The sequence below is a fragment of the Boleophthalmus pectinirostris genome, unplaced genomic scaffold (genome assembly GCF_026225935.1).
Source record: "Boleophthalmus pectinirostris isolate CB_2022bp ecotype Guang Dong unplaced genomic scaffold, ASM2622593v1 HiC_scaffold_17, whole genome shotgun sequence".
NCBI lineage: Eukaryota > Metazoa > Chordata > Actinopteri > Gobiiformes > Gobiidae > Boleophthalmus > Boleophthalmus pectinirostris.
In genome coordinates this window covers 981,845-996,051 of record NW_026571115.1, presented here as the reverse complement: position 1 = coordinate 996,051, position 14,207 = coordinate 981,845, and the positions used below count along the sequence as shown (strand labels likewise).

The 14,207-nt window shown below is 39.6% G+C and overlaps 1 protein-coding gene across 1 annotated transcript in view; it reads right to left on the bottom strand.

Annotated features, from left to right (window-relative positions):
- Positions 1 to 14,207, bottom strand: part of grin2ca (glutamate receptor, ionotropic, N-methyl D-aspartate 2Ca) — a 172,683-nt gene that overhangs the window by 22,889 nt on the left and 135,587 nt on the right. The window contains exons 7-11 of the mRNA XM_020925833.2: positions 12,631 to 12,784; positions 11,826 to 11,951; positions 10,979 to 11,208; positions 3,176 to 3,336; positions 1,663 to 1,850 (exon numbers count right to left, since the gene is read on the bottom strand). Of these exons, the coding sequence (XP_020781492.2) occupies positions 1,663 to 1,850; positions 3,176 to 3,336; positions 10,979 to 11,208; positions 11,826 to 11,951; positions 12,631 to 12,784 (859 nt within the window). The remainder of the gene's footprint in view (positions 1 to 1,662; positions 1,851 to 3,175; positions 3,337 to 10,978; positions 11,209 to 11,825; positions 11,952 to 12,630; positions 12,785 to 14,207) is intronic.

The following is a 14,207-nucleotide window of genomic DNA, read 5'->3' as shown; positions in this document are numbered from 1 at the left end:
ATGCTCAAATGGTTATTTCATGAGTAATTAAGTATGAAATAACTATTTACAGCACAGGCAAATTAAGTACTAGTGCTAATTAAGGTAGTAATTAAGTAGTTACTAAGCGTGAGTCATTATTAATTAACTCTTTGTTCATTATTAATTAAGCCTTTGTTCATGCTCATTTATGTTCAAGGTGTAGTTATTATAAAGTGTTACCCTTTCTTTTTTATTAATTTGTGTATTCTAATCTGTCCAATTTCATTAAAAAATAAATAACTAATAGGGATGTCCTGATCACATTTTTTTGCCACCAAGTCCTTTGATTTTGAGTGTTTGCCGATACTGAGTCCCGATCCGATACTTCTATAAAGCATTATAAAATGAATTAAGAGCATAGAATAAGATCCAGGATGTGTGGGGGGATCAGAATGTATGTGTAGTATTTGGGCTGAACTTAGTGTGAAAACTCAAATGTCCAAAACTTTAATGTTATTAACTTTTCTAACCATGTACCATCATTGTTGAAAATCTTGACTTTTCACTGTCTGGTCTTGGAATGTGTAACTTAGTAAACTTAATGAAGTGGACAAAACAGGAACCAGACCAGAATCAGATCAGACGTGAAACTAGACTCTGCACAATCTACAGTTTGTATATTTGATATTATATGTTTGCATGTGCACTACATTTGAAACATTTAGGCTTGTCTATGAAATCCAAATAATACAAAATCCTACCAAATCAAAACGAGATGACAGAAGCTCCACAGCCTCTCTCCCCCGGCCGCCCCCCACTCCCCCGCACCGACACCACATCCACAAACCCACCGTGGAGCGCGAACCACAACATCACTCCCACCACTCAATAGATGCTCCATGCCGCTTTTCCCACCTTCTCTGCCAGAAGTGCCGGCTCCTTTGCGCAACATGCAAACAAACAGTGACGTGCGACAACGCCATCGGCCGCGCAGCTGTGAACATGGACCACAGAACCACAGGTAACAGTGCCGGAGCATGGCACGGCCCAAAAGTCAGACAGTCACGCTGACAGGACATCCCTGAGAAAATCCTGCGCCTCAATTAAAAAAAAAAAAAGTTGTGTGCTGTGTGTCCTGTGTGCCCTGTGTGTTATATATGTATATTATTTATCTGATACCTGATCGGAACATAATGTCCAAGTCCGAATCAAGTCCGCAGTCACGTGATTGGAAATCAGCACTGACCACGTAACTGCAGATTGGGACAACCTTAATAAATAAAGTTGTCATTGTAGCGTTTCATTCTGTTTGGCAGATCGACAGTTACAACCAGCTGCCTGTAAGTGAAATCGAAGACGCGATTAGAGTCCCATCCCCCGTAGAAAGCTTTGACAGGTTATGAAGACGCTGTTGCTAAATCCATAATTTTATCACATGCTCAGTGTCTGGAACTACACCGGAAGTCGTCACCCGCCTGTTTCCAGCGTCTTCTGGTAAGTGTGAATAGAGCTTATTTGTAATAGAACTTCAAAAGCCGGATCGGGGCATCCATAGCTTTAACATGCTGATCTGGTTCTGGTTGGATACACTTGGCCACACATCTTTTTTTTTTTTTTTTTTTACTTCTTTTGGACGTTTATTTAATATTTCTTGTAATTACTTGGGACCTCTACTGCGCAATCTACTTTAATGTCCTTTACCATCTGCGAGGAACTGCAGCAGGGCCAGGTCTATGGGTCTCTTCCAGCGCGAGTCCTTCTGGAGCGCGATCCCGTACCCCGTTGTGGCGAAGACTTTCCCGCTGCCGATGGTCACCAGTTTACAGCCCTCGTCTTTGCCTGCCATGTAGTTCAACACCGCCGCGTCGTAGATGAAGGCGTCCAACTTCCTGTCACGGAAACAACAATACACGCATACATCGTCAAAAGGTTTACTATGACATGTTAAAGGGGCATTGTGTAACTTTTTGGGTGGAGGCTGTGTCAAATAGTTATCTCTGTTGATACGTCATTGTTCTGCTTTGAATGTTCCACAGTATGACATTAAACAGCTCTACCTTACTTATTCAATCCAATCCAACTTTATTTATACAGCATATTTAACCAGTGACTCAAATTGATTTTTGATTTGATTTTTTTTTATTATTAGTTAGTATTAGTAGTAGTATTAGTAGTATTATGTATGTATACTACTACCACTACTACTACTACTACTACTACTACTACTACTGCTACTGCTGCTGCTGCTAGAACTACTACTACTGCTAGAACTACTACTGCTACTAGAACTACTACTACTACTACTAGAACTACTACTACTACTACTACTACTACTACTACTGCTACTGCTGCTGCTGCTAGAACTACTACTACTGCTAGAACTACTACTGCTACTAGAACTACTACTACTACTACTAGAACTACTACTACTACTACTACTACTACTGCTACTGCTGCTGCTGCTAGAACTACTACTACTGCTAGAACTACTACTGCTACTAGAACTACTACTACTAGAACTACAACTACTACTGCTACTACTATTACTACTACAACAACTACTACTACTACTAGAACTACTACTACTATTAGAACTACTACTATATTACAACTACTACAACAACTATAACTACTACTACTACTACTAGAACTACTACTACTACTACTAGAACTACAACTTCTACTGCTACTACTATTACTACTACAACAACTACTACTACTACTAGAACTACTACTACTATTAGAACTACTACTATATTACAACTACTACAACAACTATAACTACTACTACTACATACTAGAACAACTACTACTACTACAACTACTACTACTACTACTACTACTACTACTATTACTACTATTACTACTACTACTACTACTATTACTACTATTACTGCTACTACTACTACTATTACTACTACTGGAACTACTACTACTACTACCACTATAGCTGCTACTATTACATACTAGAACAACTACTACTACAACAACTACTACTACTATTACTACTGCTACTACTACTATTACTACTACTGGAACTACTACTTATACTACTACTACTACTGGAACTACTACTAATACTACTAGTACTAATAATATTAATAGAATACTAACTGCTGTTGATTTGTGAGGGGAAACCACCTTTGTATCTTGGTTAAAAATTGAAGTGCTTGTGTGATTTCATGTCAGTGTAATGTGAGTAAACCGTGCTTGCCCTGTCTTGAGGCTGTTGAGCGCGTCCTCCACCCCCTTCTGGTTGTACTTGACCATGTGCGCGTGCATCTCGGGGTAGTTACTCCTGATGTTCCTCTCGGTGCTGCCGTTGGGGACCGTCCCAAAGCGAAAAGGGGGGTACTGCTCCTGAGGCTTCTGGAACTGAGAGAGAAACAAGAGGAGTTAGAAAATAAAAAGTCTGAATAAACTGTTTATCAATGTTAAAGACTCTGTACTAGATTTGAATTTAAGCTGTTTCTGTTTCTCATTTATGTGCACATTTTACAACTTTTACGTACTGCTGAGTAAATTTTACCACCACAATAATACTAAAAATCCCAGGGCATTCTTTAGTTTAAAAGAACAGTTGCTTGTTGCTATATAACATTTGCATAGAATAATATTTGTCCTTTTGAGACACTGTTTATGCATTCTGTTACTTTTCTGGTGGAGGGTCAGGCACCTGCTTGTCTCCATGTAACTGCTTTGGCAATTTTCCGAAATATGGCACTGGACTGAACTTATCTATTTCCACAGAGACAAGCAGAAGATGTGACATGCTCACACTGAGAATGCATGTTTTTCAAGCTGTTCTTAAGCATTAAAACTAGGGCCTGACCGATATATTGGTTAGCCGATATTATTGGACGATATGAGCACTTGGACACACATCAGCCTAAATCTTGTCCACGTGGGCATGTTACACCTAATTATAAAGCTTAGACTCTCTATATTACCTTTCATTTAATCAATTTTACAGAGAGATAAATGTCCTAATATGTGGCGCTGAATCAATATGTATCTGCGGAGTCATTTGTCTGTATGCGTGACACCGGACTGTCCCTGAACGCACTCCCAGAGTTACGTCATCACGTGAGCTTGTTGACAAGATCCATGTGCGCAACAAAAGAGGCACTGGCGTTAAATTCTGTTGTGTCTGATCCACGATGCTGACTATAAATAAAAGTGAACTTCAGCAAACTTTAGGCCAGAAACAAAACTACAGCTTTTTTTTTATTTTTTTTATCAAACTTATTAGTGAAGACTTCTGATCTGAGAGGAGCCTGTGTGAGCAGTGAGTGTTGCAAATGTATCAATTTTGAAGTTACTTTTGGTTCTTTTCGTTGTTTAGCAATCTGTTTTCTGTGACATTGGCCTAGTGTAAAGTGACTATTGTGTCTGTATATATGTTTTTGGGCATGCACTGAAATGTAAATGAGCTGTGAATAGAGGTGTGAATGATTGGCATTTACGCATATCATTAATTACTACTGAGCGCATACATTTACTGCAAAGGCTGATAGCGGTAGTTTACTTACTTTCTTTACTGGCTAGAATGTCATGCAAATATGCCAGACTGTGGAACATTTCAGGGTTAGGGGAAAGCAATAACTTCTCTATGGAGACAAGCACAAGCAGGTGGCAGCCTGGCAGTCTCCCACCAGAAAAGTTAAACAATGCAATTGACTCTTGTGAGCTTTAAGCCACATTAGAATGCTGTTACCTCCTCAAAAACATACCCAGAGTTGTATTTTGTTTCATTCACACATATTTGTGTAATCCTGGTTTATTAGTCTGCAGCTCCAAAGCTCAAAATACTCAGTTCCACCTTGTGCTGTCATGAAGCACTAGTTTTCAAGTTAACAGCTCCTTTTACCTTTTGTTCAGTAGAGATCCAGAGCAATTTCAGTTTTACTAGAATCATCCAGATGATTTTAGTGAAAGTGTTAGAGTTTAAAAACACAGTGCAGGACTTCTTGTATTACGACATCACAAGTTAGAACAGAGTGTTTTCTGTTTGAAAGAAGACACCTAAATATGCAAGTTTAAAACATGTATGCATGAGGAAACGGCATAACATATAGATCAGAAAGTTGCATAACACAGCTTCTTTTCCTGATTGAGAACATTCTAATTGTGATTTAGATTTGATTTGTCTTCAAGATCTTAGAGTTCTTTGAGTCTGAAATCTGTCTGTACTTCAAAGTGTGGACTGACTCATGCTCCTTACAACATATCTGCGCTGCGGTGTGCGTTTCAAAGACATTACAAGAATAATGGTAATAAAGTCATTTTCTCACAGTCTCCCCCTGGGCGCCAGGAGATGAATAACTCATTTTGGCTCCTGGCAGAGGCCCATGCATTTAATTAGAGAAGGAGAGAGAAGAGAGGGAGAGGGGGAGAGGTAGAGAGGTGGAGGGGGAGTGCACTCGTCAAATGGAACTTTTTCATTAACCTTAGGCAAATAGAACGACTCTGAGCTAGAGAAGACCAAACTTGACCTCAACTTTGTATTTGAAGAAAGATAGTGTTACTCACGAAAAGATTTGATATTAGCATAGCAATTGAGTAACAAGTGCTACTATTGATTCAAATAAATTATAGTATGAGCTACGGCTGAACGAGTTAAAGAAAAAAAATGAGTTGTGATTTTTCTGGCAGATATCGTGATTTAATTTGTTTTTTTTTCCAAATCAAGTCTCAGTGTGCAGGAACATTGCAAACATCACAGAAACTTATCATACCAGAGTCATGCACTGAGTCGGGTACCTGCGGGTGCCCGGCCTGACTACTACTGTCAAAAATCCCTTATCACTTCACAGGCATTATTTATTGAGCAGAAGAAACACTGATGGAGATGCCAGACTTTTGTGCCACATATGGACTGAACCTGGGCTGAACCGGGACAAAACCAGGACTAAAACAGAACTAAAACAAGACTAAACCAGGACTAAACCAGGAGTGATCCCAGGACTGAAGGAGGAGGACTAAATCAGGACTGAACCAGGACTAAAACAGGACTAAAACAAGACCAGACCAGGACTAAGCCAGAACTGAACAGGACTAAACCAGGAGTGATCCCAGGACTGAACCAGGACTAAAACAGGACTAGAACAAGATTAAACCAGGACTAAACCAGGAATGAACAGGATTAAACCAGGTCTAAACAAGGTCTAAACCAGGACTAAACCAGGACTAAACCAGAACTCAACCAGGACTGAACCAGGACTGAACCAGGACTGAACAAGGACTAAACCAGGAATGATCCCAGGACTGAACCAGGAGGACTAAAAGAGGACTCAACCAGGACTAAACCAGGAATGATCCCAGGACTGAACCAGGACTACACCAGGTCTAAACCAGGTCTTTGATTAATCATTAACATTTTTATATCAAAATGATCATCATCATTGTTACTATTACTAATCTGCATAAATAAAGTCAACTTTACAACATCTAAACCATAACCACTACAGACCCACATTAGCCCGTTTGAGATTATGTGTTTAATGCAGCTTTGTGCACATTTATTTGTTTTACAGAAACAAAACTTAAAAACGCTTAAAATTTAAAACTACTTTGCATAAACTTGCGCTAAAAAAACTGCTTGCTTCTTTTGCTGCTGATGTCGGACTAAAGGACACAACTCAGTGGAATATTTTTGCTCTTTCTGTGACAGACGGATGTTGATGATACGTACATGTGTGAAATTGTTTATGAAGCAAAACCTGGGTCAGTTAGGAGCACTGCAAAAAACGAGATTTTATGCTTTCAAAATCGTGTTGTCTGAGATTGCAATTTTCGGTCCAAAACAATAGATGGTTCAGCCCTAGAACGAGCATATATTGGGTGATAAGGTTAGTTTAGAGTACACCCACAATCTGGCAACCCAAAGCAAAGACCTCATTCTGCTTTCTTGTTAGGTAAATGACTTCAGAAAAACATTTACCATTCATTTGTTAGGAAGATTTATTCATATTTATTCATATCACTAGATTTCACTGAATGGCGTATGGAGTATTGAACCATGCAGAGTCTGGTTAGTGGGCAATCGTGTCTACCAATTGTCCAACTGGTTCTTATTTTCAGTTTCAGTCCCAGTTTTGCTGTGGTGTTGCAAGTGAGAATGTATTGATCCATAAAGGAAATTAACGAGTAATTTCTTTTATGGATCAATAAATTTAGCACCTCAAAATTGCATCTTGGTCTTAAAATGTTACTCAGCAGAAGAAAACTGGACGATTACGTGAAGTCACTGCAAAGAAACTTCTGGGATATGGGGATATGTAGTTTCCATTGTCCATAAGCTGTTGCTACTATAAAGTCATGCATTTAAGCAAAGGAACTTGTAATTCAATATATTGTGACAGTCCACGATATTATTGAGAGACTTTTGACGATACGATATCATGATATTTCAGTTATTCTTACATCCCTAATTGACTTTATTTGGCCTCACCCACTTTTGCACTTTTGTTGTGGTGGCACTTCCGATTACACTGGAATTCATTTAAACTGGGAATTTGAGAAAATATTTGCTGCTAAAATATGATATAAAGCAGGTTGAGTTGTGTAAAATGGTAAATGTTCGTTTGACAATCAAGTGAACACGCCATTGTTTCTCTGGGAGGATTTAAAACTGGTTTGTAGTCTGTATAGAAGTGATTTGTTACAATGGGCTAGAGATGGGGACTTGCAAGTTGTGACTTGGACTCAAATCAGACTTGAGTCACTACTTTTAGGACTTGAGACTTGACTTGATAAAATGGACTAAGGTTTGGGACTCAACTTGGACTTGAGACCTTAGAAAATACTTTTTTCTTTACAGTTGATTCATGCGGTGTTTAATTTTACAGGACCACACTGGAACACGTCCCTCTCACTTCTCTGTTTGTTACTTTGGATGTAACTGAAGTACTGTGATGTGGTATCATCAAATGTAGTACAGTAATATACAGTACAATACAGTAAAACAGACGTAACTACATAGAACATGATCCTTCCATTTCAGCGCAAACTTCACAACAAAATAAATGTTATTTATCACTTTTATATCTGAATTGTTTCTGTTCTGACCGCCATGATTCACTCTAACATCTTGTCAAGACATTTAAAAAGGAAAAATAAGCATTTCTACAACTCTTATATAAATAGTCATATATAAATATACCAGGACATTTTAAGTACATTTTAGTTAAAAAACTGTACTTATATTTGGTACTTTGGTTTAAAGACTTGAAATGACTTGAAGCTCACTTGGACCTGACTTGGACTTATGGGCCAGTGACTCGGGACTTGACTTGGACTTGCCTGTCTCTGACTTGGGACTCAACTTGGACTTGAGGTCAAAGACTTGAGACTTATTTGAGACTTGCAAAACAATGACTTGGTCCCACCTCTGCAATCAGCAGTCCCATACAAAATAATTCAACCTGAATGGCGACGGCGGCGCCCATGGCCACTTCTAGAAAAAGGTAAATTTGTCTTTTTTTTCTGTATCCTACGAGATGAGGTAAAGAGCTTTGGACCTTTGAGATGCTATAGGGTTTTTACACCATATTTGACAGAAGACCTTCCAGAAGAAATACTCCAACACTTAGAGGCAATGAACCATTTTATCACCAACCAAAACACCAGAGCAGAGTAAGAACGAGGCCTTTCCGTTCCTGTGTTCACCTGGTGCCCCCTTGAGGATGCTGTGATGGTGTAGGACACAGAGGAGAGAGAATATTCCTCTCCTCAAACTGCCCTGACACAGATCTGCTGACCCTCCTTGACCAGTCCACCTGTTAAACTGCACTGAGACCTTTGACTGAGACACAAAGGCCACCGAAAAGTCCAGTGTAAATGTTTCTGCAGCTAAACCTGAATTTCCCTCGGGATCAATAAAGTATCTCACTCTCTCCAGCTCCTCTTCGTCTCCTCTCTGTTATAGCCGCGGTATGTTCCTTGTTATATTATTTTTCTTGTGAATGACTTGTTAAACTGCAGCTGCCAGTGAGTTTGACATCTCCAGATTTTGAATATAAAGTTTAGGATGAAGAGAGTTGAGGCGTGGCCAGCTCTCCTCATTCGACTTTTTAATCCTCTGCCTCCGTCACGGCTCTGATTCTCGGTCAATACCAAACTAGTCACATCCAAAGACTTAAAAACAAGACATTATCCACCAGCGTCCGCCATCTACAGCTCCACATCAGCACTTAATCTGTCAGCATCTGATTTAGAAATATAATCCTGCTCCAGCTTCATATGAGACAAAAGCCTGTGAAGTGACGTGTTGTGACAGCTCGTATTTATTTTCTCTACCAAAGTTTTAGCCTATGTCAAAATCATAAGCATTTTTTTCTAATAAAGTTCACATATTTTTGTAACTAAAGGTGCAGTGAGTAACTTTTCCCATGAAGGGTCTGCCACCTGCTTGTCTCTATGGAGATATTACTGTTTTGCCTTGATTACTCCACAGTATGGAAACAAACTTGGTTATCACAGTGGAGACAGGTTAATGGTCAGATCTACGAAGAAGCAAGCCTGCACATGCTAAGATTCATGTTTTTAAGGTATTTTTGAGCTATAAAACACTTGTAAGTGGAGGACCTCCATCTTAGAAGTCGCTGTAAACTTCATCATCACAAAAAGTTGGCACCTCTGATTAATAGCGGCACATCACGCTAACAAGCAGCGGATCTTTTTTTAATTTGTACCAAAATAATTACACGACGCTGCCAAATCTTGAAAATAAGTGATTAAAGATTGCTCAACCATGCATAAATCACTCCAAATACAACTCCAGGTGAGTAAATGATGAAGGGAAGCAACTATCACATGTTTATCGTTGTTCGACTTTTCAGAGGGGAAAAGCCGATTTTGCAGGATTGGTCTTCTTTAAAATTCTTCATGCTGTGTTTTTGTCACACTAGTTTGATTTTTTGCATTTTTCATTATGTGTGTAGAATCCCTCAGTCATACAGGTGGAATCCATGGCAAAGGACAAATTCAATTTGTCAACTGGACAAACGTTTTTTTAGGTCAAAAGTGTTGCACAGCTCATTCAAGCTGCTTCTTCAGTTCTGGTCAGATGATGGAGGACACTTCCTTATATCTGCCTGCAGGGAGGCGCTAACTACACTGAAACTACTTTGAAACTAACACCCTACTTGTTTACAGTTTCTGTTTGTTAGCTAGGACTATTCATCTGTACTGAGTGAGGGGACATTTTAGCAGAATCATTCAGGCCCATAATGAGTGTTAAAGAGGCTATTTTTGTTAGGAAGGTTAATGTTTCATTAACAGAAATGGAGGCCTCAGACATAATCTGTCTCCCATTTACAGCTCCATCCTCAAACCTAAAACAAAGAGAACAATAGAGGTCAGGGCCAGAGGTGTGTCATTATGGGCCTGAATGATTCTGCTAATATGTTCCCTGAAACTGTAAACAAATTAGTATTTTAGTTTCAGAGTAGTTTCAGTGTAGTTAGCGCCTCCCTGCAGACAGATATAAGGAAGTGTCCTCCAGCGTCTGACCAAAACTGAAGAAGCAGCTTGGATGAGCTGCGACACATTTTTGACCTAAATAAACGTTTGTCCAGTTGACTAATTAAATTTCTCTTTTGCCATAATTTTCATGATCAAAACCAAGTGTGAATCAATCAGAAAGAAATCCAATCACTCGCATCAGATGTAAAGGGTTGCGGTCACAAATTCACTAAAATCTGATTTCTAGGCCTTTAAAATCACGGATATGCAAACTGCACAATCTGATATAAGTAATCAGAGCGACCATTATTTGCAATAAATCGAATGTTTTTGCTCTTTACATTTCATTTTAATAATCTTTTAGCTCAAAAAATCTGATAATAATCTGATTTTGGTATGCATGTAACCGCAGCCGCTGTTTACACCATATTTCAATCAGATAAATCCAGAAATCAGACAATGTGTGCGTGTAAACATATGCAAATGCAACATAATCCCACTCATTTTACATAATATTCCCTCTTACACAAACTGAAATCGAGACTTGTACCTTTTTGTCTGAGAGCCCGGACACGGTGTCGATGTACTGCTCCTGGATCATGAAGGCCGCCAGGTTGGCCGTGTACGAGGCCAGAAAGATCACAGCGAAGAAGGCCCACACCAGAACCATGATCTTAGACGTGGTCCCTTTGGGGTTCTCTATTGGGACTGAGTTATTAAAGACAATCCCCCACAACAGCCACACGGACTTCCCGATGGTGAAGGTCGGACCGCCGGGATCTGAGAGGGAGGGAAAGAAAGAGGACCGATTTGAAATGTTATTGCTTTGTCTGGAATGTTTCATAGTATGACAATGAACCTTTCTATCTTCATGGAGACCAAACCAGACCAAGTTACAGGTCAGATCAAGGTATTTTTTGAGCCTGAGTGAGGATCTGAGTGAGGGTCTGAGTGAAGATCTAAGTGAGGACCTGAGCGAGGAGCTGAGCAAGGATCTGAGTAAGGGTCTGAGTGCGGACCTGAGTGAGGACCTGAGTGAGAGTCTGAGCAAAGGTCTGAGCAAGGACCTAAGTTAGGATCTGAGTGAGGATCTGAGCAAAGATCTGAGTGAGGATCTGAGTGAGGATCTGAGTGAGGATCTGAGCAAGGACCTGAGTGAGAGTCTGAGCAAAGATCTGAGTGAGGATCTGAGTGAGGACCTAAGTCAGGATCTGAGTGAGGGTCTGAGTTAGGAACTGAGTGAAGGTCTGAGTGAGGACCTGAGTGAGGGTCTGAGAGAGGACTTGAGTGAGGACCTGAGCGAGGACCTGAGTGAGGTTCTGAGTGAGGACTTGAGTGAGGACCTGAGTAAAGATCTGAGTGAGGACTTGAGTGAGGACCTGAGTGAGCGTCAGTACCTTTGGCAGTGACCAGGCTGCGGTTGTATCCCACAGGACTGCAGTATTCAAACACAAACACCGTGATGGCCACAACTGTCAGACACATGACGAACATCATCACCCACACGGCTGGACTGTACGGCTCTGGAACAACAACACACACAACATTACTACTACTAGTAATACTACTACTGCTACTACTACTGCTACTGTTACTACTACTGATTCTACTACGACTACTACTACTACTGCTACTACTACTGCTACTGTTACTACTACTGATTCTACTACGACTACTACTACTACTACTACTACTGCTACGGCTACTGCTACTACTATTACTACTACTACTACTATCGTTACTAGTGTTAAAACCTTCTCTAAGTGTGGTATGTGTACCACTGGTGGTACTTTTAGTGGTACATTTTCTAATGATATTTCTTTCTCGTAGGCATACATCTGGTTTATATCTAGTTAATTATTAAGACCAGATTTGGGCTTGTCTAAATCCTGTTTTAAGATTTCAGTGGGACTGCTGGGTCTTGTGAATCCAAACATTTTAAAAGGCAGGAGTTGGTGTGTAAAGCTGACCATGTGCTGAATATATTTTTTTTGTTTTAATTTAAATTGTAAATTGCTATACCAGTAGTCCTCATCTTTCATCTGGTGAAGACATTTGCTCTAACACATCTATCACAGAGCAGTGACATCTCCACCTGTTAGACCAAAGTTTACCCAATCAATAAACTGTTCAATCATGTGTCTGTCTGTGTTTGAGCTGAGGCGTTTGAGCTAATATTTAGGGTGTTTAAAGACGTCCGACCGAGGAAGGCGGAGGGGGAGACGGTGCCGTTGCTACGGGCGACCATGACGCTGATGCCAGTCTCCACGAACGGGACGGAGAAGTCGATGATCTCGGAGCGCTCTTCGTTTATGGTGAGGGACCCGATGGCCATGTCCGCACGTTTGTAGAACACCTGCACAAAAGACAGAAGATTCAAACTTTATAAGTAGCTATAAAATGACAGCACAACGTCACTGAAAACTTTTACTTCAAAATGTACTGTTAGTGACAAATGTTGGAGGAGCTGTGGACTTGTGGACGACCACACTCACATATACAACGTTTCTGGATTGACGTTAAAGATGTTTTACAAAAAATATTGACAGTTGATCTCGCTTTAGACCCACATCTTTTTGCTTGAAACATTTCCTCATGATCTCTCTCTCATGAATGATCAGTGTTTTTTGCTGCATCTTCTCCTGAAAACTGCGAGGAACCAATCATGACCTACTGTCTGAAGCCTGAAACATCTACCACTAATCAGGGGATATCAAAAATCCGAAGTACGTAGCACAACTACAGCTACAAATGCCAATCTCTGAAAAAGATCCAATTATTACTCAGATAGCCTTAGATATGCATTTGATTTATTTTATTATTAAATGTAAAAAAAATATATATTTGTATAGTTTTTTAACATTCAAAATGCTTTCTGTGCATTTACTGTCGTCTCTTTTAAACAAAAGGCGCAGACGTTCGGAAATAATCATAACAGCCTCATGAGAACTTAACAGAACGCTGTATTTGCGTGAAAGTGATACTAAAATTCCATGACTTTTCCAAAACTTTCATTGAATTTACAAAGTTCCATGACTTTTCCATGACCGTGGGAACCCTGATAATCTGGTTTGTCTCCTCAAAACATTTTATTGCCACAAATAAACAGCGAATTCACATCAACAGTGTCTTGAGACCGGGCTTTCACACAGTTTTACATAATAATCACAAACCATAATGTGAGTGGAAAGAGTTAACATTTCATATTTAGCCCTAAAAGTCTGATCAATTCTACACATGTAGGTGACATAAAGTCAAGGAAAATTCACTTTAGGTCATGAAAAATTCATGGAAAAGGAGGATGGACAGAAGCCTCCATACGTATCCGTCTGTGTAAATGAGCCTCTATTTTTACTTCAAAATAGCTTATAAAATAAGTCTGTAGTGAGGCAAGACAAATTCACTCAAAAACATGAACAAAATTGGGTAGAGGCTCTTTAATATACGACCAAAATTATGATTTAATTTGATACTCCAGCAGCCCTAAGGAGCCTGCTACATTTGCCAAAGTGAGTGTGATAAATGGCTGCACTACCACTGCTCTGACAACTTAAATCTTCAAACTCTTCTCTTTTTTATGTAAATGCTACTTACTTTTATGTTGTGATGATTGTCACTACTTCTACTCAGAGGTGGTAGAGTAGCCAGAAATTGTACTCAAGTAGGAGTAACGTTACTTCAAAATTACATTACTTAAGTAAAAGTGTGTAAAATCCCTCAGTCGTCCAGGTAGAAAAGATGGCAAAAGGAGAAATTCAAAAGTTTTTCTGATTGAATAT